Source organism: Zootoca vivipara, chromosome 6 (genome assembly GCF_963506605.1).
Source record: "Zootoca vivipara chromosome 6, rZooViv1.1, whole genome shotgun sequence".
Lineage (NCBI taxonomy): Eukaryota > Metazoa > Chordata > Lepidosauria > Squamata > Lacertidae > Zootoca > Zootoca vivipara.
This window is the reverse complement of record NC_083281.1, coordinates 92,971,015-92,998,157: the sequence shown is the minus strand read 5'-3', so window position 1 is coordinate 92,998,157 and position 27,143 is coordinate 92,971,015. Positions and strand designations below refer to the sequence as shown.

The window sequence follows — 27,143 nt, the reverse complement described above, 5'->3', positions numbered from 1 at the left end:
CCTTAGGGTGCAAGACAGGTAACAGTAGCAGCAGCAGCAACAACAACAGGGGACAAAGTGCTACAGGCAGAGTTTGAAAAACGTTTTAATGCTTATTGAAGGGTTAGAAAGAATTGCAAAAGGAGGAGGAAGGAGGAGGAGGAAGGAGTCTCCATGCTCTAGAAGAATCTAGCTCTGGCCTCTAGAAGCACTTCCGGTGGACAATTGAAGGACCAGCCTCATCATATTCTGGTTTGCTGATCCACATCTGCTGGAAGGTGGAGAGAGAGGCCAGGATGGAACCACCAATCCAAACAGAGTATTTACGCTCAGGAGGAGCAATGATCTGTGAAAACATTTGTAGAAGAGGGTTAATGAGTGACATTTTTGATGGTCATTTGGCTACTGATTAAGTAAGGTGTGAGACTGAGCACAAACAAAATGTCAGGTCTGACCTGAGGAATATATCATCAGATATATGCCAACTACTACAGATAGTATTAAATTTTGGATTATTTTCATACACATGTCAGTGGGCCTGTCGTTGGCCATTGGAAGAGGTAATCCCCTCCCATATCACACTCATGGATCTTTGTTCCCATCAATATGTGCTGTCCTGCCAGGTTGCAGGTGGGATGGGGCCGGGCGGCTACTAAGGGACAATATTTCAAACCCTGAAAGAAAATAGGGCAGACATGCCTTTATCTTCATTGTGCTGGGAGCCAAGGCTGTAATTTCCTTTTGCATTCTGTCTGCGATTCCAGGGTACATGGTGGTGCCTCCAGAAAGGACGTTGTTGGCATAGAGGTCTTTGCGGATGTCAATATCGCACTTCATGATGGAATTGTAGGTTGTCTCATGAATGCCAGCAGATTCCATGCCTAGGAGGAATGGTCCAAAATCAGTAGCTTGTCCCCACTCCCCATGGGAATTCAGTAAAACTAACGTCCTCTGGCAGTTCAGCACTGATCACTACCCAACTGATAGGCACATAGGAAGAAATCTTCACACTGAGTCAGACTACTGCTCCATCTAGCTCCGTATTGCCTATATTGACTGGCAGCAGCTCTCAAAGATTTCAGACAGAGGAGACTTCCAGCCCTTCCTGAAGAACCCAAAGACTGAACCTGGGCTATTCATTTCTTTTATTGCATTTATAGCCCACCATTTTTTCCTAAGGAGTTCAAAGTGGTGTTCATGGTTCTCTCCCTTCTCATTTTATCCCCACCAAACCCTGTGAGGTAGGTTAGACTGAGAGGCAGAGCTTGACCCAAGGTGAGCTTCATAGCCCAGTGGGGATTTGAACCCTGGTCTCTCCCAGGTCCTAGTCTCACACTCTAACCACAGCACCATGCTGGCTCTCTTTTTTGCATGCAAAGCAAGGGTCACGACCACTGAGCTATGGTTGGCTTTGATGAAACTTTGGAATTAAGTTCCTTTCTGGAGAGCATATTTCAAACATCTTTGCATCCTCTCCCATCAGAGCCTTTGTAGTCAACTGGCAAAAGCTACTGCTGTTGGCTTGCCTTTAAGAGCTGTTGCTGTTTCACTGGGCTTTAAATGCTACCTTATCTTAAAAATTGCCACGGTTTTTAATTTTATTGTAGTGTAAAATTATATAATAGGAATGGGAAGAATTCATTCTCATTTACAGTTTTCTTCCATTGTTTATGGATTTTGCATTGTTGACTGAACTGTTGTTTTCTTAAGTACTAGCATTTTTGTCGAATAAAATATTCCTTTGTCTTTTGAGATGATTATACTGTACTTTTTTGTATGGTGTTGTTAGTTGCTTTGGGATTCCCTTCGGAGGGAGAAGCAAGGGATGAATAAATTGAATGTAAGAAGTAAGGCTCCGTTTTCTTTTCATGATTGACTGAACTACATTCTTCTGAACTATATACCTATTGTATAGAACAGGCATAGGCAAACTCGGCCCTCCAGATGTTTTGGGACTACAATTCCCATCATCCCTGACCACTGGTCCTGTTAGCTAGGGATGATGGGAGTTGTAGTCCCAAAACATCTGGAGGGCCAATTTTGCCTATGTCTGGTACGTAGCTGTCAAGTTTTCCCTTTTCTCGTGAGGAAGCCTATTCAGCATAAGGGAATTTCCCTTTAAAAAAGGGAGAACGTGACAGCTATGGTCTGGTATAGAAGTTAACAACAGGATGTTGACAATAGATTCTATGTGCTCTAATGATAGTCAAGAGACTGATATTGATCAACTGGAATAAAGATATAATCCCCTTTAATAAATGGATTGACAATATGATAACACTTGCAACTTCTGAACAGACTGCTTACAGACGTAGACTGCTTGGATAAATACGACAAAATTGGAATGAATTTATACAAAATGTAGTAGACTATTAATATTTACATATATATTAGCACAATAATATCTAATTTATACAAGAATGTATGGGTTAGGGTATTTTTCGTATATTGTATATATTCGTATATTGATTCTACACCTATTTGTGCCTTTTTATTTTTTTATTTGCATCACTTTATTTATTTATAATTGAAACCTTTTCAATAAAATATTAATACCAAAAAATGATTTTTCAGGTTGAAATATCACAATCAAAGAATAGAGCCCCAAGAGAGAAGGAAATACTGTTTCCCGTGCATTACTTCAGATTCTCTGACCCAGACTCCAGAGATGCAGACTCACCTATAAAGGAAGGCTGGAAAAGAGTTTCTGGGCAACGGAATCGCTCATTGCCAATGGTGATGACTTGCCCATCAGGGAGCTCATAGCTCTTTTCCAGGGATGAGGAGGAAGCAGCTGTTGCCATCTCATTCTCAAAATCCAGAGCGACGTAGCACAGCTTCTCCTTGATGTCACGCACAATTTCTCGTTCAGCTGTGAAAGACAGAGGCATGTTATACCACCTTATAAGTGGTATATAAATTAATGAATGAAGATGATGATATGGTGGTAGATGAACTAAGACCTACCAAATTAAATTATTTTAATTTACTTTCCCCAGTAGACCGAACCTTGGGAAATGTCCTCTGTCAAGATTCTCAGCACAATCCCACAAAGACAACTCCTAGCGAACTCTCCTCACAGTGAAAAAGGCCACAATAGTTAAAAGCGACTTAGCACTCACTTATATTTGCAGTGAAGGTATGCCCTAAGTCAGCCTTCCCCAATCAGGTTCTCTCCAGAGGTGGTTGCGCTGACGCGGGCTGATGGGCTATGTAGTCCAAAACATTTGGAGGGCACCAAGTTGGGGAAGGATGCCCCAGGTTAACAAAGCTAGGCATGATGTTGAACAGTAAGTCACACAATGCACGTACCCAAAAGAAAACACACCCATTTGTACAGCCTTCTAATTTGTGGGGGGAGCATACCATATGTTTCCACACACCCACACAAGCACCATGCAATATGTAAGCTGATCTTCATAACAGAAAAGAGAATGCAGACAGAATTTGCATCTCTAACTATTGGAAGACTGAAGTGACTGCCGCAACCCACCAAGTGAAAGAATGGCTAAAGAAAATATGGCAAACATTAACATCTGTTCAAATGGAATACGCAGGAAGAGAAGTCGGAAGCCAACAAGAGAACAAGTTCCTAGAATGATGGGTCCTTTTCATAAGCTATTGGAATGAAAGGGTTGAAGATAACATCTCCCCTTGTTACCTATGTTCAACTACCTGACTTCTGAATACCTCTCCTCTGCTTTACACACACACACACACACACACACACACACACACACACACATTTTGCCCTTTCCCTATTTTTCTCTTTTTCTCCTTCCCTTTTTCCTTTTTCTCTTCTTTCGTCCTTTCTTTGCTCCTCCCCCTTTGTCCCTTCTTTGGTGTCCTCTGTTTTATATACCCTATCTTAGTTATTATTGTTGTTACCGGTACTATTAGTTTTCTTTCACTACACCTCTCTCTATCCATTTCCCCTCAGTATGTGTGCATGTGTCTTTTATATTTTATTGTACTATTATAATTTATTGTAGATTAACCTTTGTGGTTCCTTCCTACTCTACAATTCTATGATTCTAATGAATGGGGTAAGGCAGGCATCCCCAAACTGCGGCCCTCCAGATGTTTTGGGCTACAACTCCCATGATCCCTAGCTAACAGGACCAGTGGTCAGGGAAGATGGGAATTGTAGTCCAAAACATCTGGAGGGCCGAAGTTTGGGGGTGCCTGGGGTAAGGCAATCCCATCTAACAAAATGTGTTATTTTCCTCCCCATTTACTTTCAATTCCCCTCCTCCAAAAAATGCAAAGAGGAGACAACGCTAAGATGTCTGAGCCACATGACAATATAAAAGTGCTTATCTGAGCTTATCTAAAAAAATAAAAAAATAAAAAAGTAAAGAAATGCTGGAGCAGTCCCTGCTGTCAGCTCCAAGGATCCAGCCCCTCCTTACCAGTGGTGACAAAAGAGTAGCCCCGTTCTGTCAGGATCTTCATGAGGTAGTCTGTAAGGTCGCGGCCAGCCAGGTCAAGACGCATGATTGCGTGAGGCAGGGCGTAACCTTCGTAAATGGGCACGTTGTGAGTGACGCCGTCACCAGAGTCCAGAACAATACCTAAAGAGGAAGAGGAAGGAAGACTGTGACACAAATGTCGTGGGTCCCCAACCCCCATTTCACTCTTCTTACGTCAAAATATTACCCACTGTCTTGTGGGACATCTTAGGGAGAAGAAAAGGCTAAGGATTAAACCAGGGGTCAGCAAACCTTTTCAGCAGGGGGCCGGTCCACTGTCCCTCAGAACTTGTGGGGGGCCAGACTATGTTTTGGTGAAAAAAATGAACAAATTCCTATGCCCCACAAATAACCCAGAGATGGGGAAACCCAGCCAGATGGGCGGGGTATAAATAATAAATAATAATAAATAAATAAAAGGACACATTCGACTCATGTAAAAACACACTGATTCCTGGACCGTCCACAGGCTGGATTTAGAAGGTGATTGGGCCGGATCCGTCCCCCGGGTCTTAGTTTGCCTACCCATGGATTAAACCCTACACAAATCTGGAGTTGGGTTTCTAAGACCTTGTACGCCTCCTTCTGGCAACTCCAGCAGCCAAGTCTGTGCCAAATGTATTATGCTGCTTTCCTTTGCCCTTTGTCTGGGCAGCCCAGGACCTCCACACACATTGTTCAGTCCTGCGCCCCATGGGAGGTCACTTTGGTACTGCTAACACAGCAAGAAGCCTGGGAGGCAACAGTTGCAAGTTATCAGTTGCAAGGTGCTGTGATTCTCAAGCAGTTCGAGTTCAACCCTGGAGTCCCACTCCATTGTCTGTGGGAATCAAATGAGCTGCCAACCATCCATTTCACTGAATTGTAAAGTGCTTGGTCATCAGGAGCAGGATGAACTCCAGGCTACCTCTACTATTGTGCCAGTGGGCTTCCTGAATGAGTGAGGATTCGAACCCTGGTCTCACAGGTCCTAGGACGACACTCTAACCACTACACCACACTGGCTCTCAAATTTTTGTGGACTTGCATGGATTTCAGACTTCTGAAGACTCAGCAATTGAAGCTAAGCACTCACCGGTGGTGCGGCCAGATGCATAGAGGGACAGCACAGCTTGGATTGCGACATACATGGCAGGGACATTAAAGGTTTCAAACATAATCTAGGAGGGGAAAAGAGAGAATGAATGGCACGCCACTCTTCCAAGGCTGGGTAGAAGAGGCTTCTATCTCTTCTTGAACCACATTCTGTTTCCAAGGCCCTCTACATGTGTCTCCTCTGGCAACGCTCGTCATGCAAGACTTTGGGGGCCTGGCACAGAGAACCCAAACAAGACCTGTCCCCCGTTAATCAAAACGGGGAAGAGGGCACTGAAATTCACTCTCGATCTAGGATTCAGCTCAGTACATAACAGGCACATTCTGCTCTCCTGCACAAATCTTATTGAAATGAAAAGGAGCTGCAGAAGGCATCGCAATGGGGCTTGTGTGGGAACCCCCCCCCCACCTTGCCTCACCTCCCTTAATGGCTTCCAAAACCCACCGCTTGAAGCAGATGCATCATGGTACTACATGTTCATAGTACATTGTCCAGCTGAGCAGGACAGGAGGTTTTACCTGGGTCATCTTTTCTCGGTTTGCCTTAGGGTTCAGGGGTGCCTCTGTCAGAAGTGTGGGGTGTTCTTCAGGAGCCACTCGCAGTTCATTGTAGAAAGAATGGTGCCAAATCTGGGCAAAGTGGACAAACAAGAGTTGCCTTCAATGTGCCAGGCTTTGTCTCGCCGCTTCATTCTCAGTGCGTCACAAGCTCTAGTTCAGATTGGCCAGTAATTGTGAAAAGACTCCATAATGTTACCTCCATCTTTGGGTCTTGCCTGTCATGCCCAGCTGGTGCTGCTGACTCAGATAAGCCATTTTTTATTTGTATGCTAGTGCTATCAGGCACACAGGTTCCCTTAAAGCAAAATAACCTGGTCAATTTGCCTCTATGAGGGTTGCTCAGGAAGCAAAGTCATTCCTCAGACCAATGCCACTGTCATTCCTCCATAATGCCCAAACACATATGTTCCATAACTGTGAATCTTTTATGACTGAATGGCACTAATTGTATCATAAAGCCCAGCAGCCTGAATACAGATCAGATTGTGCAGTATCACATGGACCTGGGGCAACGGCCTGGAGAATTGCTTTCCTTACATGGACCTCATTGGATCTTAGGTTCCAAGCCAGGCATAGGCAAACTCAGCCCTCCAGATGTTTTGGGACTACAACTCCCATCAAGTCTAGCTAGCAGGACCGGTGGTCAGGGATGATAGGAATTGTAGTCCCAAAACATCTGGAGGGCCGAGTTTGCCTATGCCTGATCCAAGCCATAAAGTCTGGTCACCCCAGCTGCTAAGATCAGATACACTAGGGTCCAAAGAAGTACAGTACAGAAGATGGTGACTATACGCACTAATCCTTTAAAGTTTTTTTGGTGGAGAAGAGCAGCAAAACGCTTTATTTATAAAATGGAAGTAGGTACTGAGCAGACTCAGGCCATCATCACATCATTAAGTTTGCTGTGTCGTGTCTTCAGACCATCACATTGGCTCAGCTAAATGACTGATTATTCTCTAGCCACTGTTATGTATGAAATTCCTCTATTTCCTACAATACTTCTGGAATTGGTTGAGAATGCAATTGGAAAGCCACAGAATCTAGCAATAAATTTATCAATTGCCATTCAAAAGTTATCCTATTATTTGTTTGATCATATCAAATGATACAATATTATTACAAACTCGCAGAAACATCAAGGCTGGATGTCACAGTGGCCGGAGTGGACTACTTCAGAGTAACGACGCTACGCAGCTCTGCATTTTATTCTTTTATTGGTGCTGCGTATTTACAGTGCTCAAGTCATTGCTATTTACACGGAGCGATGTTGTCAGTCGGTTTCAGAACCTCCTAATGGCTTTTGGCGCGTCTTTCTCCAACACAAAAGCTTTGGCAGACCCATCCTCTTGCCCCTCCTCTTCCTGCGTAATTCTGGAGTTGGGGGGATGGGTCTTCCCCCCTTACTTGCCCCTTCCTGTCCCACCTGGGACCCTGGCTCCTCTACCTTGCCTGAGCCTCGGACACGACTTCCTGCTTCCCCACTGGAATCGGAACTCTCCCTGCTTTCCCCTTTGCTCGGGGACGGGCTTGAACTCAGGAGGGGAGGGACTTCGCGATATCCCCTGTCCCTCACATCCACCCCCCTCCCAAGCTCTCCTTCACCCCTCCCCAGGCCCCCCCCATGTGTCGGTGACGACTGGAAGCCTAAAAACTCGGTGCTCTCCGAGCCCGTTGGTGTGAACACCTCCCCCCAGTCCTGCGAGCCCCCCCCTTCCGCCTGGGAGGACGGGAATCCCAAAAAGTCCGTGGCGTCAGAGCTGGTGGGGGTAAAAATGTTTTGCCAATCTGCTCCTTCCTCTGACTGGGTGGATCTTGGCGACACCCATACCTCATCCTCTGGTTCCTCAAACTCCGCTTCCCAGCGCCATGGTGAGCTGTTCTCCCGTGCCTCCTCCTCCTCCCCCTCCCTTTCCATGTGCCAGGGCTTGGGTCTGTGGGGAAAGAGGGCGTGAAATTCTTCCACCAAGAATTCCTCCTGTATCTGAGTGGCGGGAACCCATTCATTCTGGGACGGTGGAGCATCCTCCCATGCCATGAGGTACTCCAGGCCCCCCACCCCCCACCTTGAATCCAGGATGGCCGTGGCCTCATTGAGTTGCTCCCTGCTTTCCCTCTCCCCCCCTCCCTCGGGGGTTTGTTCGCTGTCTCTGAGCCTGCTGCTTTCCCTGTACGGCGACAGCAGCGATCTATGAAACACTGGATGCACCCTCATGTCCTCTGGCAGTGCCAGCCTGTATGCCACCGGGTTGACCTGTTGCGTGACCGTGAAGGGGCCCAGCCATTTGGGTGCCAGCTTTTTGCACCTCCCTCTGGTGGGAAGGCCCTCCGAGGACAACCACACCTTGTCCCCCACCCTGATGACCTCCCCTTGTCGCCTGTGGCGATCTGCCCCCTTTTTGTACGCTTCCTTGGCCCTCTCCAAGTGTTCTCTGAGCTGCTGGTGCACCGTCTCCAGTTCCTCTGCCCAATCCTCAGCCTGTGGGCCCTCCTCCTCCTCCTCCCTCTCCCTCTCTGGGAAAGATCTGAGGTCGCGCCCGTAATTGGCCTTAAAGGGCGACACCCCTGTGGAGACGTGCACTGCATTGTTGTAGGCAAATTCTGCTAGTGGCAAGCGATCCACCCAGTCCGTTTGCCGCTGGCTGACGTAGCATCTCAGGTACTGCTGCAGAATGGCGTTGACCCTCTCCGCTTGTCCGTTGGTCTGCGGGTGTCTAGCCGTCGACAAGCTGACCTCCACCTGCAGGAGGTTCATGAGCCGCCGCCAGAACCTGGAAACAAATTGGCGGCCACGATCCGAAATAACCCTTAAAGGTAATCCATGCAGTCTGAAAATGTGATCAACAAACAGTTTGGCTGTCTCTTCTGCCGAGACTGCCCTGGCACACGGTATAAAGTGACACATTTTGGACATGAGGTCCACCACCACCAACACTGCAGTCTTACCCCTGGACGAAGGCAGATCTGTGATGAAGTCCATGGACACCACTTCCCACGGCCTGTGTGGTGTGGCTAAGGGCTCCAGCAACCCTGGTGGCGCTGCTCTGACCACCTTCGCCCGCTGGCAGGTGGTACAGCCCCTTACATAGTCTCGAACATCTTCCCTCACCCCTGGCCACCAGAAGTGTCTCATGACTAGGTGAGTGGTCTTGTCCCTTCCAAAATGCCCCGCTGTAGGGTTGTCGTGCATCTGCTTGAGGACCGTACGTCGAAGCTGGGTGGTGGGTAGGTACAGCGCACCCTTGTAGAAAAGCAGCCCTCTGCGTTCTGCAAAGTCTTTTGCCTGCTCCCTCCCCCCTCTCAGTTCTCTGAAGATGCGGTTGGCAAATTCATCCACTGCCGTCAGTGCTGTGAGTTCTGCCTCGCTCACCACTGCTGCTCCGCAGGACCATGCCGACGGGGGGAAAATGTGCCTTGGGGCTGGTGGCGCCTCCTCCTCCATGTACTCTGGCTTGCGGGAGAGGGCATCCGCCCTGACATTCTGCTCTCCTGGGATGTAGTGTATGGAGAAGTTGAAGTTCGAGAAGAACTCCGCCCACCGTATCTGCCGCTGGTTGAGCACCCTGGCAGTTCTCCAGAACTCCAGGTTCTTGTGGTCTGTGCACACCTGGATGGGGTGCTTGGCGCCCACCAGGAAGTGTCTCCAGTGCTGGAACGCCGCGTGGATCACAAGAAGTTCCCGATCAAAAACTGTGTAGTTTCGCTCGGGCTGGGTCAACTTCCTGGAGAAGAAGGCACAGGGTCTCCACTCTCTGTTGGCGTCCAGTTGCAACAAAATGGCGCCCACAGCCTTATCAGAAGCATCTGTTTCAATGCGTAGGGGCGCGTCCTGAACCACGTGGAACAGGTTCTGGTCTGAGGCGAACACCCTCTTGAGGCTTTCGAACGCTGCTTGCGCCTCTGGTGTCCACCTGAACTTCTGCTTGCCTCTCAGGCAGTCAGTGATGGGAGCCGTAACTCGAGAGAAGTTCTTGATGAACTTCCTGTAGAAGTTGGCAAAGCCTAGTAGGCGTTGGGCATCTTTGCGCGTCCTGGGGCTGTGCCAGTCCAGGATGGTCTGCACCTTGTCCTTGTCCATTGCCAGCCCCTTGTCTGACAGCTTGTAGCCCAGGAAGTCCACCTCCTTGGTGTGAAACTTGCACTTCTCCAGCTTCACATACAGGTGGTTCTCCTTCAGGCGCTGTAACACCTCCCTGACGTCCTTCACGTGCTGCACTGGGTCGTTGGAGTAAATAAGGATGTCATCCAGAAAGACCAAGCATTTCCTGAAGAGTAGGGACCCCAGGACGTGGTGCATGAAGGCCTGGAAGCATGCTGAGCCCCCTTGCAACCCGAAGGGCATCACCAGATATTCAAAAGAGCCCAGAGGCGTGAACATCGTGGTTTTCCACTCATCGCCTTCCCGGATCCTGATCAAGTTGTACGCCCCCCTCAGGTCTAGCTTGGTGAAAATCTTGCCTCTGCGTGCCGCTGTCAGGAGATCATCCACTCTGGGCATGGGGAAAGCCACTGGCTCTGTCACCGAATTCAGCCGTCTAAAATCCACCACAAGACGGCGCTGTTGCGTGTCTTTCTTGTCCACCCAGAAGACCGGGCTGCCCCCTGCTGCCTTGCTTTCTCTGATGAACCCCCGCTTGAGGTTCTTGTCGATAAAAGCGCGCAGATCCTCCAGTTCCTGGTCTGACATGGCGTACAGCTTGGCTGGGGGTATAGTTGCCCCAGGCACCAGGTTGATCTGGCAGTCAAAAGGCCTGTGTGGGGGCAGGTGGTCGGACTCCGCTTCACTGAAGACCTCCTGCAGGTCCCAGTATGGTTTGGGTATCGCCTCACCCCCTTTGACGTGCATGGTGGCCACCGTGGCTATCGGAGGCCCCTCCCCTGGTTGGTGCTGCATGCAATGTTCCAGGCAAAAGTCCGATCCAAAAGTGATGCATCTCTGATGCCAACTTATGGAGGGGTCGTGGCGCGCCAGCCAGCTCATGCCCAAAACGATTGGGGGGTCTGAGATGGTGGTGACGTTGAATGCCAGTGTCTCTGAGTGCCTTCCAACCGTCATTCTCATGGGGGGGGTTTGATGAGTGATGGCCCCTCCCAGCAGCTCTCTGCCGTCAATGGTTGCCACGTGCAGAGGAAAATCCAGCTGCAGAAGCTGGATCTGGTGCTCTTCTGCAAAGTTTCTCGAGAAGAAGTTGGCTGAGGCACCACTGTCAATTAGGGCGAGGACCGTCAATGGATAGCCATTTGGGAGCGTGAGCGTCACTTCTAGAACCACTCCTGCTCTGGGAGGGGTGGGCTGGCTCTGCTCCTCTCTGTGCGGGTGGGTGGGCTGGGGCTGTTGTCTGCTGACTGTGCCTGGCTGCCGCCCCTTGTCTCCTGCAGCCAGGCTTTCCCGTTTCCCTGCTGTGGTGCTGCGTCAGTGGGGGAGGGCACAACCGTTCCCGCCTTTCCTTGCCACTCCCTGCGATGTGGGCAGTCTCTGACGAGATGCTGGGGGGAGTTGCAGAGAAAGCAATTCCCACCCCTTCCCTCCTTGCGTCTTGGCGCCGCTGGGGTTTGAAAAGCCCGCGCGCGCGCGCTATCAATCTGCATGGGTTCCTGGTCCTGACTGGCCCCAGGCGTGGCTTGAAAGGGTTGTTGAGGGAGTGGCTTCTCCTGCGACCGTGGGAACCAAGCCCGCTTTGCGCGCGTTGCTTGCTTGTCGCTCCATCTGGATTCCTGCCTCACCCCCACCGCCAGAGCCGCTTTGCTCAGTTGATCCATATTACTGGGCTTTGGACCTCTCGAGAGCTCATCCTTCACCTCCTCATGCAACCCCAAGTAAAACGCCGCTTGCATTGGGGCAGACTCCAGATCCCACCCCAATCTGTGCACCAGCATGGTGAATTTCGCCCAATACGCGCGAACTGTCATATTTCCTTGGCGTAAATTATGAAGTTCCTCCTTAGTCTGGTCCATATGACTATCGGACGAATACATCGTTTTCAAACCTTCTAGAAATAGTTTGACATTCTTCATGCAAGGATTCCTTGTTGCAATTAACGGTCTTAGCCACTCCCTGGCCGCCCCTGTAAGGTGCTCCACAATAAACGCTACTCTGTGCTCATCATCAGGGAACTCATCGTGGTGCAGCTCAAGAGCATACACAATCTCAGTCTCAAAGCCCTGAAACTCCTTCGGGTCTCCATTGAACTTGCTTACTAGGGTCCCGGCTCTCCTTCCTGGCAGCACTTGGACTTGGGGTGCCCCTCCCGCCTTGTTTTTCTCTGCATCCAGCTTGTTTTGGAGGTCTACCGCCACCGCCCTTAAATGCTGCTCTTTTTCCTGGAGCTCTCTCACCTGTTCCGCAAGTTGTAGCCGGTCGTCCTGGACCTTCTTAGTCTCCTCTTTAGCTGCCTTCAATTCTCCCTGCGCCTGCAGCGACAGCTGTTGCAGTTCTAGCTGGGCTTGCTCAGCGATCTGCCGCCACTTCTCCGCCTCTGACACGCTCATCCCGGCAACTCCAAAGTAGCCCAAAAATGATTAGGAGGTTGCTGTCACAGTGGCCGGAGTGGACTACTTCAGAGTAACGACGCTACGCAGCTCTGCATTTTATTCTTTTATTGGTGCTGCGTATTTACAGTGCTCAAGTCATTGCTATTTACACGGAGCGATGTTGTCAGTCGGTTTCAGAACCTCCTAATGGCTTTTGGCGCGTCTTTCTCCAACACAAAAGCTTTGGCAGACCCATCCTCTTGCCCCTCCTCTTCCTGCGTAATTCTGGAGTTGGGGGGATGGGTCTTCCCCCCTTACTTGCCCCTTCCTGTCCCACCTGGGACCCTGGCTCCTCTACCTTGCCTGAGCCTCGGACACGACTTCCTGCTTCCCCACTGGAATCGGAACTCTCCCTGCTTTCCCCTTTGCTCGGGGACGGGCTTGAACTCAGGAGGGGAGGGACTTCGCGATATCCCCTGTCCCTCACACTGGAGAAGGAAGGTTTAGTAGGTGCTCTGCTAATCTACACATTGTATAAGACTCTGAGAAGTTATTTTATTTCCTGGCTATTGTCTGTGTTTTTCTATTTTAATAAAAAAAAAACCTCCCATTCAAAATCTGAATTAAAAAGTTAACAAAGAGCAGAGCTTGTCACCTTTTCCATATCGTCCCAGTTGGTGATAATGCCGTGCTCAATGGGGTACTTGAGGGTCAGGATCCCCCTCTTGCTTTGGGCTTCGTCCCCGACGTAGCTGTCTTTCTGGCCCATCCCCACCATCACACCCTAGGAACCAAGAAGAGGAACATCACAAACTCCCCTCTTCATCCTTCCCCAGGCATGAGGTATTCAAAGAAAGGGAAACAAACTCTACATAATCCAACACCCACTCGTCTGCCACCAACATAACTTCTCCCTTCTGCAGACCATTTAGAATTCGCCCTTCTCCAACCAACTTAGAACTATATGAGGACAGACCGGAAAATACGTTTTTCAATGAATAAGCAAATAAATAATAAGAAGGTGAAATTTTATCTTGGATGGGAGTGTGATGCACCAGAGAATCCTCAATTCAAATCTCAACTTGATCACACACTCATGGCAAATTTTGGCATTCTGCCTCACAGCACTCTTCATTCCACCCTGCTAAATGGGTAGAATTATGTTGGCCTTCACAAGTCTCATTTCCCAGAATATGGACTATTTTAGCCTCACAGATAGAATGACAAGGACCAAATCTTGAACATCAATTACTCTTCCTCCCTACAAACATGGGAATGTTCTCATTTGGCAATCACCTTGTCACTTCCTGCGTGGCATTAATGCAGTCACATACATGAATAGCTGTGAAAATTAAGAGTCAAGGGAACTTGCCATGGCCAGTTCAGCTACAGAGTGAGCCATTTCCAAGGATTCTCACATGGGCAGTGCTGCTCCCCCCCCCTTTTTAAAGGTGCTGGTACTCACCCTGAAGTTACAGTGAGTGCCACTGGGGGGGAGAGAGAGGGAGGGAAGGAGGGAGGGAGGGAGGAGGTGCCAGTACAGTACTGCATACCCTTGAGCACCCCCAGAAAAAAAAACACTGCACACGGGAAACCTTAGCCTGTCAGTCCTTTTCCCGCAAACATTTGCTTGTCACCAAAACATTCAAAACAGATACTCTTCTGTCTTATTCAATTGAATAATTTGCTGGAATCTTTTCCCTGCTGAATTTCTGAATTGGCTGGCTCTGAACTCCCTTGGTTCTGCTACCCTGGTATTTTCCAAATATTGGTAAATTTGCTCTACCAGTTATTTAAGGTGGGGGCAGGAGAGAGACTTTGCAAAGCTCTGGGATACTCTAATAGTGAAAAAGCTGCCAGACTTTCAGCAAATCTCAAGGCACATGTAGCTGATGGAATGGGTCCTACCATATCTTATATGAGAAATTACTGGTCTATGAAACTACCAGTTTCTTACATCCAAACACATTTAATTGTATAATTACTTCCGACTATGACCTTTGAATAGGTATTCTACTGTAAACTGTAGTGTTCATTTTCTTCTTGATTTAAGATTTATAGTTCTTCATCTTGTGTTCTTTGGATAATTCATTTGTACACTTATACTTTTGGTAATAATAAATTTTATCCCATGTATATGCCATGCATCAGTCTTTGCCAAGCTGGTGCCCTCCAAAGGTTTTGGACTTTAGCTCCCATCAGCCCCACCCAGCATGCTGGCTGAGGCTGATGGGAGTTATAAGTGGAATCTACACACATATAAAAACCGTTCTGAAAATGCCTTTTAAAAAGCTTTTTTAAAAACACATTGAATTTTCCATAAGGCTCACCATCGCCACCTAGTGCCATATTGTATATTACACTTAAAACACACTTAAAATGTTTTATTTGCAGCTGTACAGCTGAGTCCATAGTCCAAGGCTGGATCCAGTTTAAAGCGTTGTAAATTTAAACAGGGAAAACAGGTAGGGAAAAATGGGGTTCCACATTGCCATTTGGTGGCACAATGTTATACCGCACATACAACGCATATAAATTGCTTTTCCTTTACCAGTCGAATTGAGTCCCGGCTCTGAGCAGTGCTATTTTTCTAGAAAAAGAGGTGATGGAACTCACCATGAATGCCTCCCTTGTTCTCTTGTAATAGCAATGGCGTCCACCTGAGATATGCCGTGAGTTCCAGCTGGAAAAAAACCCTGATTAAAAGCACCCAAAGAAAACTCTGTGCACAAACCTGGTGACGTGGGCGACCCACAATGGATGGGAAAACGGCACGGGGGGCATCGTCACCGGCGAAACCAGCCTTGCATAGCCCAGAGCCGTTGTCGCAAACAAGGGCAGTTGTTTCCTCTTCACACATGGCTTCGACTGAAGGTGGTGCAGGGACACAGGAGACCTGGAAGAGGGAAGATCAGGAAGGAGACTGTGACTGTGCAGGAAGGGTCTTTGCTGGTGAAAGCAAGACCAGCCCTGCCATTAGGGAAAGGCATCAGACAGCAGATGCTATAGGGAGTGGCAATGAGGGGTTTCAAGACGGAGATATCTGTGCACTTTGCCCTCCAAGCTAGCCTGCTGTCCTCTCACCAGTATTGAGTGGGAGTTGCTATTATAGTGGGCAGTTACTGCATATCTGGGGAGAACACACATGTTTTTTTACACAGTGGGTAGATCATTCCTTGAAAAACCCATATTCTTTCTGAGGGAGAGGAGGAGGAGGAGGAACTCGATTCAAGATGCACTTCAAGCTGAAGCTCTCAAATCTGCTCTTTTCAAAACAATGTGTGAACCAAAACATCGCTCAGAATTCATGCTCATCTGAATTTTGTGATGCAGTTTGCCAACCAGTGCTTACAAAAATGCATATACTAACGGAAAGTGTAGATAAAATTTAATATATTATTGAAAATGACATACAAAAATGCATCCTATTTGGGGATGTTGCTGCATATATAAGTCAAACTGCATACAAAAATAGGTTTACAGTATTAGGATAAATTTGCACTAATCATAAAATGCTATAATTGTAGAGTTGGAATCTTGGAATCTCATTCAGGCAACCCTGAATGAATGACAGGCAGAAGGGGATTCAATTATGTTGCAAGCATTAAACACAGAGACTGACCAAAGAGCTGACTTGAAGGCGGCCAGTGAATCCAGCCATGAGAGGATACCCCATAAAGCATGTCTGCAGTGCAGATTTAGTTTAACAGTCATTTCCTTTCTGCAAGGAACCTACTCTGGGGCCTGTACTTCCGTGAGAGTGGATGGCTAGCAGAATTATCACCAGGATATATACTATATATATTGTCAGGGACCTCAGTACAGGGAGCCTCTGCCCATCCTCCACACCAGCACCTCGACCAGTGAGAGCAGCAGCAGTAGCGGGTCAGGTGGGGGAAATGAGGAAGTTAGCAGGATGGAGCAGTTAAGGCTCAGCGATGTAGGAGAGCCCTTGCACCGCCCTGACCAACAGGTGGAAGAGAGCAGGCAGCCGCTTCCGTCGCCTGATTTAAGGCACGCGCCGAAACGGAAGGGTGGGGCGGCATTTTGGGGTTCCCAAGTTCTTATGCTGGACACGTAACAGGAGGCGTCCACTCCTGGATTCTGCGAGTGACTGAGAGGTCATGTTCTTTGCCATCTTTGACTGTAAATTCTATGCACAATAAAACTTTTAAAGACAAAGCAGACTCGGACATTGTTACTCAAGCGTAGCCGCAACAGCACCCATATATATATATATATATATATATATATATATAGAGAGAGAGAGAGAGAGAGAGAGAGAGAGAGAGAGAGAGAGAGAGAGAGAGTCCAGTAGCACCTTAGAGGCCAACCAAGTTTGTTCTTGGTATAAGCTTCTTCAGATAAGAACTTCTTCGTATCTGAAGAAGTGTGCATGCACACGAAAGGTTATACCAAGAGCAAACTTAGTTGGTCTCTAAGGTGCTACTGGACAAGAGAGAGGGAGAGAGAGAGAGAGAGAGAGAGAGAGAGAGAGAGACTGCGTCAAACCAACACGGCTACCTACTTAAATCTATCACCAGGGTGTTCACCAAAATGCCATTCTCAGGATTCTTTGAGGGGAGCCATGATAGTTTTGCTGGCATAAAACAGCTAAAGGAGCTATTGTGATCAGAAAGAATTTGTCCCCTTGACCCAACCTGGCGTCCACCATATGCTTTGAACTACAACTCCCATCATAGTATACAGGGGCCGATGTTGTAGTGCAGAACATCTGGAGGGCCCAAGGCTGGGCAAGTCTGCTTTAGCAACCTTTTCAAGGCACCAACCAAAAGAAAATCAAGGGATGCAACCCATCCATTGGAGCAAACTGCAGAGACACAGAAGGCCAGACAGAAAACCCTTTAGCAATACTAGTGTGAGCAGGAGAATCATGGCAAGTGAGCCCCATGTGTCATGAAGCGGAGCTGATGGGGAGCTGGTCTCTGGACAGATGACTCCAATACAAATAGCACCCTCCTTTGATTGTTTCCATTCACAAAAGCCAGGAAAACAACGGCAAGCTGCAGGAAGCAGCTGAAATGATTGAAGCATCCACTCTCGCTTATGAAAACGGAATGGATAAATTCACGGAGACTCGGGGTTGGCCATTAGCCACAATACATATGTGGAGACTCTGTGCAGAGGCAGTATACCCAGTGCTATTTTTCTGGAAAAAAGGTGCCAGAACTCACCATGAATCCCTTCCTTATTTTCTTATAATGGCAATGTCATGGATCTGAGAGAGGCTGGAACCCAGTTCCAGCGAGTTCCAGCTGAAAAAAGCCTTGAGTATACCACTGAATGCCAGATGCTGAAATCAACAGGGGAAAGCCAGGCCAACAACTGCCTGGGGGTGGCCCCTCTTGCGAACTGATTGTTGTACTAGATGAGCCTCGCTTGGCCTGATCCAGCAAGGAAGACCTTATGTTCTTTCTGCGTATCCAGGGGGATTCCCCTCTTCCAGCCAGCTCTTCCACATCCGACACCCTGCCCTTCACATCTCATCCCTTGCCTAAGGTGCTATCGTGACCAGAAGACAACTGCCTTGACTTCCCTGCTATTGCCATGGCTTATTCAGCTTCTACACATTCTGGTTCAAATGCCACTCAGGTTTAGAGCTTGAGGTTTTTATGAGTGCTGTACATGAGACCATTTCCAAAGAAGCCAAGATTGAAATGACTATATATCTCAGGGCATCTGCAGAGCAGGTGGCAAGAGTCTCATCTTATTTAATTTCTTTCTTTCTTGCATTTATATTCCACCTTTCCGCTAAGGAGCTCAAGGTGTTCTCCCACCCCCCACTTATCCTCACAACAACCCTGTGAGGTAGTTCAGGCTAAGAGTAAGTGACTGGCCCAAGGTCCCCCAGGTCCAAGTCAGGCCACTCCAGCTACTCCACCACAGTGGCTGTCTTAAAGTGTGTTCTTAATGTTGTACACCACCCTGGGATCTTTTGATAAAGGGCAGTATATAAGTTGAATAAATAAAAATAATAAATACTAAATAAAAGTGGGCCCCCAAGGAACATGACTTAACTGGACCTGGGCTCACCAACGCTCAGACTCTGATTCTTTTCCTAATTCCAGGATTTTACCACAGGGAGGTGTCACAGAGCAGGTGCAGAGTGCAGTTACTTTCATGCTGGGTTTCTACACAATAGTTATCACACACCAGAGATTTTGGATCACTTTACTTCAGATTTCCTTCCCTGGAAGATGCAATTGTATCACATACTTATATTTTCCTTTTCTAACACACAAGCCTTGTTCTGTCTCCTCTGGAATTTTTCTAAATTTTCCACAAGCTGCAGGCATGAATCAGAGAACAAGCATGGCATCCCACGCCAGGACTCTGGGCGAGAGTAAACAGAAACACGAGGTTTCTCACAAGCTTTTCCCAAAAATGGAAATAATCTCTCCAACCCCTGGCTTCGAAAGGGAAAAAAGGCCCCTCCCCACATGTTTCCTTCAGATTCAGGCACACTTTTATCATATAAAGAAAGATGAAAGAGTCACATCTTTAGAACAGCTAATACTGATTTCAGCTGGTGTTGAAAATAAAGCAGCTGTATGGAATCAAGAACTGGGTGGTGGGGAAGGGGTTAGCCCTAGGCAATCAATAACATGTGACAGATAATCTCAAATCATTTCACATCCACAGAAATAATAGTCAGAAACGTCTGGCTTTCTCCAAAAGTGTTATCCGAAACACCAGGCTGTGTTTTTAAAAAACAGCAACGACTTGACACCCTGAATGCATATTGGACCATAAACCCAAGAAGTCACAGTCTTTCCCGCTGCCTCCAAAGTGTGCAATGGAGAGAGGCAAGCCACAGACACGAACACTTGCACAAAGACAGGCACCCACAGAAACCAGCAGAAACCTTCAATGAAGTGGCAGAGCTTAGGGCTGAACTGTTGCTCAATGCCACTCACTTCTCCAACAGGCACCCACAGGGTGCATTCCAAACCTGGCTAGCCAGCAATGTGGCTCCCAAGTCTCCCTTGCCATGCGCGACTCCTGCCTTGCCCCTGAATGTGGCAGTTTCCAAGAAGAAGGTTCATGCAAGCAGAATCTTTCTGCAGTTACTCACCAAGTGTACAGGAAAACTCCTTTCCTCGGGGACTCTGTTCTGACGATGCCTTTGGTATAAATACCAGCGAGACTATAAAACCTCAGAGGCGGATCTTCTCCAAGCCAAGACCCTAAAAAGGCCAATGGATAGTATGTTAGCCATATAAGGTGTTTTATTTCATTATATTGACCTTGGGCTGGTGGTAGAACAGAGCCCAGTGAATTATTATCTTAAGAAAAATGTATGCAGGAAAAAAGTTGGGAAGCAACGCCTCATTTGTGAACTGACTCCTTTTATGCTTCAGTAAACAAGTGAGGGGCAAGTCCTTATAAGCTGCATGGGGAGTGGAAGTGGCAGCTGCTTCAGGGACAGAGGTGAGAAAGTTACCAAGAATGGCCAGAGTCAGACCAAGGCATTCTGGTTCCACGAGCAGGAAATCCAAATGCACGCCCTTCCTTTTCATGATCAAGGGCCCAATCCACTGAGACAGGAGTGGACAGGGTAATAATATGGCACCCTGAGCAAAGACAATATTTGGCACGCCCCTAAATATTTCTTATTTTCACAGTTGCTTTTTATGGATCTTCTCAATAGGAACCCATGGAAATATAAGTTGTTGTTGTTGTTGAGCTAGGGGTGGGGTGTCCACACTGCCCTAAATCCAGTATGTGACTGACTGGAGGGTCTGACTCTTCACACAGCGCACACTTGAACTATGGGACTCGCTCCCACAGGCCACCAACCTAGATGGCTTTAAAATAGGATTAGGCGGATTCATAGAGCAGAGGACTTTTGATGGCGATTGGCTGCGATTGCTATGCTCTGCCTCCATGATCTGAAGCAGTTACCATATGTTTCTGTTGAGGACTTCTCATGTTCTGATTGTTGTTGTTGTTGTTGTTGTTGTTGTTGTTGTTGTTGTTGTTGTTTAGTCGTGTCTGACTCTTCGTGACCCCATGGACCATAGCACGCCAGGCACTCCTGTCTTGCACTGCTTCCCGCAGTTTGGTCAAACTCATGCTCGTAGCTTCGAGAACACTGTCCAACCATCTCGTCCTCTGTCGTCCCCTTCTCCTAGTGCCCTCAATCTTTCCCAACATCAGGGTCTTTTCCAGGGAGTCTTCTCTTCTCATGAGGTGGCCAAAGTATTGGAGCCTCAGCTTCACGATCTGTCCTTCCAGGGAGCACTCAGGGCTGATTTCCTTAAGAATGGATAGGTTTGATCTTCTTGCAGTCCATGGGACTCTCAAGAGTCTCCTCCAGCACCAGAATTCAAAAGCATCCATTCTTCGGCGATCAGCCTTCTTTATGGTCCAGCTCTCACTTCCGTACATCACTACTGGGAAAACTATAGCTTTAACTATACGGACCTTTGTAAGCACGGTGATGTCTCTGCTTTTCAAGATGCTGTCTAGGTTTGTCATTGCTTTTCTCCCAAGAAGCAGGCGTCTTTTAATTTCGTGACTGCTGTCACCATCTGCAGTGATCAAGGAGCCCAAGAAAGTAAAATCTCTCACTGCCTCCATTTCTTCCCCTTCTATTTGCCAGGAGGTGATGGGACCAGTGGCCATGATCTTGGTTTTTTTGATGTTGAGCTTCAGACCAACATCCTTCTGATAGAAGGATAGAAGGATAAAAAACTTTTATTTATCCACTTTCTCCATGCCATGCATGATTTTATAAACTTATTTCATGTCGCCTCTTACTCACCATTTTTCTAAACTCCTAAAGTCCAAAATGCTGCAATCTTTCATCATATGTGGGTCGCTCCATCCCCTTGATCATCTTGGTTGCACTTTTCTGGACCTTTTCCAACTTCGCAATACCCTTTCTGAGGTGAGGCAACCAGAACTGTAGACAGAAACCACGGCGGGTAAAAGGTCTTGGAGCAGTGGCTCCCAATTAGCTTAGTACTGCAGACACCTGTTTTTCAAAAACCAAGGCATAGACTTTTGAATGTTCTTTTGAACATTTTGATATCTCTATGGTTGTTTTTGTTATGTGAGTGATGCCGTGAACCTCCTGGGTGGGTTTTGAAGACCTCCTAGTGTCTGCCGACCACCAGTGGGAAGAATAAAAAGGATTTTGTGTGGCACCAAAAGAACACAATATGTTGCACCTGAGGGGCAAGGAGTGTTTCACAGCTGTGGTGCTACCACTAAGCAGGCTCACTCCTCAGTTGCCCCCTACCTCACATGTTGGGGGTCCCTGGAGGAGAGCTTGCAAAGGTTACCCAAGTGCCCCAGAAGCTCATGGCGGACAAGATGGTCCTCCACCTGGTTCCCTGGCTCCAAGCAACACAGGGTATTCAAGGCAGAGGGCCTTCTCAGTGGTGGCCCCTGCCCTGTGGAACACCCTCCCATCAGATGTCAAGGAAATAAACAACTACCTGACTTTTAGAAGACATCTGAAGGCAGCCCTGTTTATGGATGTTTTTAATGTTTGAAGTTTTATCATGTTTTTAATATTCTGTTGGGAGCCGCCCAAAGTGGCTAGGGAAACCCAGCCAGATGGGTGTGGTATAAATAATTTATTATTATTTATGTATTTATTATTATTATTATTATTATTAGATGGGCCTGGGGAGAAAACCCAGGAAGCTGTTTCAGCACTAGCAAGGTAGATGCCCCTCTTGACTAGTTGCAGGGCTTTCAGACGATCACTATTTTCCAGGAGGATTCAGTCACGTACATGCAATTCAGGTTGCATAGCTGAAGTTGATTGGGAGGCCAACCAACTTCCCCCAAAGATCAGGCTTTGTGCAGAAAGAGAAATGACAAGGAAAGGCACTGAATGCCTCTTGGGCACCTAGTACAGGATTGTCTATAGCTGACTGGCAGTGCCACTCTGATGGCACTCAAGAGCGATTTGCTCTGGCCCCTTGACCATCTTAGCTACCCTTTTCTGCACCTTTCCCAGCTCTAGAATACCGCTTTTGAGATGCAGGGACCAGAACTGAACTCAGCCTTCCAAGTGGAGTCACACCCTGGGTATATATAATGGCATTATGATATCTCTAGGTACCACTGCACCAATGTTTTCCTCAAGCTATCAGTCACAACCCCAAGACCCAGCTTAGCATATACATGAAGCCGGGTACTTTGCCACTTTGATGCCCACCTCACTAGGTCCCTGGAGCATTTCACAACCTCTCTTTGTTTTAACTGTGCTGATCCATTTGCTATTATCAGCAGACTTGGTCACATTTCATTAATGAATCGCTTCCTACGAGGCATCTCAGTGCAATTTGCAATGCAGCAAAAGCATATACAGTATGAAGCAATAACTTACATCAGGGGTCAGCAAACTTTTAGCAGGGGGACGGTTGACTGTCCCTCAGACCTTGTGGGGGACCGGACTATATTTGGGGTGGGGTAACAAATTCATATGCCCCACAAATAACCCAGAGATGTGTTTTAAATAAAAGCACACACTCTACTCATGTAAAAACACGCTGATTCCCGGACCACCCACATGCTGGATTGGGAAGGCAATTGGGCCGGATCCGGCCCCTGGGCCTTAGTTTGCCTACCCATGACTTACATACTGTACATTGCAAGAGTTGTACTCCATGACCCTTGTGTGCCTTCCAACACCACAATTCTGTGACTCTATAAAAATCTTATCATGTGATAAACTTAGCCTCCTCAGAGCAAATGCCACAATCTTCCCTTAAAAACAGTTAAAACTATGTCTCATATAAATAATAATAATTAAAAAACAAGCAGCAATTACATATAAAAAAATTAAAATGCTTTAACAAATCAATGTAATGACTACATAAGCATAACAGGGCAGCTGATTCAGGGCAACTAATTCAGTAGCACAAGTTTTGCCAAACTTTTGGTGGTCCCCCGGGCCCCTGAGGTTTAAGGTAAAGGTAAAGGGACCCCTGATTTTTGTTGTGACCGACTCTGGGGTTGCGCGCTCATCTCGCATTATTGGCCGAGGGAGCCGGCATATAGCTTCCAGGTCATGTGGCCAGCATGACAAAGCCACTTCTGGTGAACCAGAGCAGCACACAGAAACACCGTTTACCTTCCCGCTGTAGCGGTTCCTATTTATCTACTTGCATTTTTGACGTGCTTTCGAACTGCTAGGTTGGCAGGAGCTGGGACCGAGCAACGGGAGCTCACCCCATCACAGGGATTCGAACCGCTGACCTTCTGATCAGCAAGCCCTAGGCTCAGTGGTTTAAACCACAGTGCCACCTGGGTCCCCTCCCCTGAGGTTTGGTTGGTATTTATTGTGCCTGAGCCTTTAATTTTTTTTTGGGGGGGGGCTGCCCTGTGGTACTCCCTGCCAATGTAAGTTTGACAGGAGCAATCCTTCTGTTCCTTTATGGAGCAGGAAGTTACTACTAGATGCAAAAACACTAAGGAGAATCCTTCTCACTAAAGTTGCAGAGGATCTTTGCTAACAGGACTTACTTCCGAGTAAACATAATATAAGCATGGTGTGTGGTGAGTAAAGAATTACTGTACTGTGTGAAACTGTTGCTTTAATTTAACCCCAGACATATGGAGGAGACCAGGTTGGCGAAGTCTGCCTTGAAAGATCCAACCAGAGGCTGAGAAACTCCCTGCTGCCTTTTTAAGGGAAATAAATGTACACAGTAGCCGGGCAGAGCCTCCCAGGAGTGGGCAGCAGCAGCAGCCGCCGCAAATGAGAGAGGCAAGAGTTTGCAGATAGATGCTGATAGCTGACAGTGGCAAAAGGAAGCCTCCTTGTGACCTGGGAACAGGCAGAGGGATCTACAATATGCAGCAGATTGCACAATCTATGGTGCGGCAAACAACAGTGCAGCAACCTGCTTATGCATTCTCTTGTGCAACAATCTTCCGCAAAATATTTCACCCATGGAGCAAGTATAAATCAAAATGACTTTAGCATAGCACTACACTGGATACAACCCAGAGCCATTTTTAACAAACATTATTTTATTGTGTTTTGGTTGCTGCTGCTGCTGCTGCTGCTATTGTTAATGCCAATAAAACAAACACAGCATCAAAAAGCAACCTAAACTAAAAACCCCATGCCAGGTGGGGAGGAGCGGGTCAGCAGTTGTAGGTTATGCTCCCATTCAGTTGACGGAGGGGATGGGTATCCTAAAATACCTCTTAATTACGTGATTCCATATAGGCTTATCATACAGCTTGGAAATGATCTGACTTCTCTAATTAGTGTTGTGGGTTTGGGGGATCCATCTGGGAAATGTCCTGAGTCCCTTCTCATTCTGGTGGTCTGGTACCCAGTGAGAGTTAGAATCTAACAGAGGAGGTTGCCGGACTTGTCAGACAAATGTCTTTGTAAGGCATTGAGCTTAGCTGGCTGCTGAAGTGTCTTCATTAGCATCCCAAAAGAATGAGGGGGCCTACAGGCTAAGGGTGGGTCTTTCCTCCACCCCCCTCACCTAGCTGCTGGGTAGAAGAACAAGAGCCAGGAGGAGCAAGGGTGAGCTGAGCTGGAAACAGGAAGGAAGCTGTACAGGCTCAGCCACACCTCCATTTGCCCCACTGCTTTGCCCCAGGAAAACCCACGGTTTACAGATGAATCAAACCAAATGGCAATTGGGTTTTTCATGGAAAAACCCTTTCAGTGGTCAAGAGTGTGTTTTCCTGGGGAAAGCTGCGGGGCATGCAAAACTGCTCACACCAGTGTCTAGAAAGCATGGGGCAAGCAGAAGTCTTGATGAGCCCAGAGACCTGCTTGCTCTGGGCTGGATCCAAATGGAGAATCAAGTTCTAATGGCATCTTAATGGTGTGAGCCCCTCCACCTTATGCTCAGGTTGTACAAGGTGTGACGGGAAAGTTTGGTGAATGGTCACAGAAATCAGACAGTGAGAAATATTCAAACATACACACCTTACAGTAGGCCCTCTCTGACACAATGCATCGTTGACAACAATCGTAGAACTGCTGGAAACTTCTTTTCGTACTGCTTTCAGCTCCCTTATCACAGCAGCTTGGATGTGTGAAAATGTTGGAAAATCTGTGTGCCCTTTCAGTGCAGATTTCAGTTTTGGAAAAAGAAAGAAATCCAGTGGGGCCAGACTGGGAGAATATGGAGGGTGGGACAACTCAGTAACAATTTCACGCAGAATATGCAATTCTTCCGCCATCATTCGGATGGACAAATGCTGATTCCACATCAATAACTCATGAACTCTGTTGACATTTGCCGCCCTTCTGCTTGTCGGCAGTCTGCGAGACTGAGGATCATCTTCAATGGTTTGTGGCCCTTCACGGAAATGCTTACACCACTCATACACTGTCTTTCAAGTTACAGCTTCATCTCCTTCCACAATTGTGAGCATTCCCTGGGTTTCCGATGCCAATTGGATGTTCGAATATTTCTTGCTGTCCGATTTCTGTGACCATTCACCGAACGTTCCGGTCACACCTTGTATATATGTGTAAATAAAACCATAAATCCTGAAGACGCCACTGTTTCTGCTCGCCTGCATTCTAAGGAAACCAACCCTGAGTAGGTGCCTGGAACCCTCAGACTGACACCTCAGAAGTGCGGCTGAGGTAGAAGCAGCCATTTTGCAAGTGAAGCATTACGGTAGATGTTCTTTATACACTTCTCTTTGTTTTTGCTATGATTTCACTTGCAAGCTGGCCCACTCCACTTCAGATCAGCCCCATTCCCAGTTTGCTATCTATAATAGGAACACAAGAAGCCCCTTATTCAGGGGCAAAGCTAGGCTTTATTTCACCTGGGTCAAAAACTCAGTTTGGTAAAACCCCCCCCCTGGCCATTTGCATACACACAGAGAGAGGCTGGGAGCTTCAATGGTGCACCTGTAGAGGCTTCACCCAGGGCGAAAAATACCTGGCTAGCCCCACCCCATCCACAGCTACAGCTTTGCACCAAGTCAGTCCATTGCTCCATGTGGCTTCTACATCCAACTTCTACGTAAAAAGCAGATGCCCAACCACTGAGCAACAGTCCTTCCTCTGGGGGAAGATCTACCTCAGGGTTAGACAACCTAAGGCCCGTGAGCCAGATGTGGCCCAATCGCCTTCTCAATCCGGCCCATGGACGGTCCAGGAATCAGCGTGTTTTTACATGAGTAGAATGTGTGCTTTCATTTAAAATGCATCTCTGGGTTATTTGTGGGGCATAGGAATTTGTTCGTGTTGTTGTTTTTTCAAAATATAGTCCAGCCCACTACATGGTCTGAGGGACGGTGGACCGGCCCACAGCTGAAAAAGGTTGCTGACCCCTGATCTACCTAGTCAGGGGTGCCAGACATCCCCCCTGCTTTCCAGGACCACCTTGCCCACTGCAGTCCTGAAATTGGAGGGCTTTTAGGCTGTCTTGTGCTCAAGCAAAGAAGGAAGCCAACACCCACTGAGCTGAACAAGAAGGGGGTCCTTCATACCGGTAGAAACCCTGGGAGCTTTTGGGCGAAAAGACAACACTTGCACATGAAAGCCCCAAACCCTGACAGGCAGTGGACAGCCTAATAAGGAAGCATTTG

General features: G+C 47.5%; 1 protein-coding gene across 1 annotated transcript; it reads right to left on the bottom strand.

Annotated features, from left to right (window-relative positions):
• Positions 1–61: 61 nt before the first annotated feature.
• Positions 62–19,825, bottom strand: ACTG2 (actin gamma 2, smooth muscle). Its single transcript, XM_035118320.2, has 9 exons — positions 19,672–19,825; positions 15,310–15,471; positions 13,231–13,359; positions 6,066–6,176; positions 5,527–5,611; positions 4,392–4,553; positions 2,660–2,851; positions 679–860; positions 62–325 (listed from the first exon to the last, which is right to left on the bottom strand). The coding sequence occupies exons 2-9, from the start codon at positions 15,433–15,435 to the stop codon at positions 182–184; spliced, it is 1,131 nt and encodes a 376-aa protein (XP_034974211.1). The 5' UTR covers positions 15,436–15,471; positions 19,672–19,825; the 3' UTR covers positions 62–181.
• Between the last annotated feature and the right edge of the window lie 7,318 nt (positions 19,826–27,143).

Excerpts from the sequence above, each read along its gene's own strand:
- ACTG2 (XM_035118320.2), bottom strand. The coding sequence starts at position 15,435 with ATGTGTGAAGAGGAAACAACTGCCCTTGTTTGCGACAACGGCTCTGGG. Across the intron at positions 6,177-13,230 it reads ACTGGGACGATATGGAAAAG|ATTTGGCACCATTCTTTCTA; the intron begins GTGACAAGCTCT and ends CACTTTGCCCAG. Across the intron at positions 4,554-5,526 it reads TGCATCTGGCCGCACCACCG|GTATTGTTCTGGACTCTGGT; the intron begins GTGAGTGCTTAG and ends CTTCCTCTTTAG.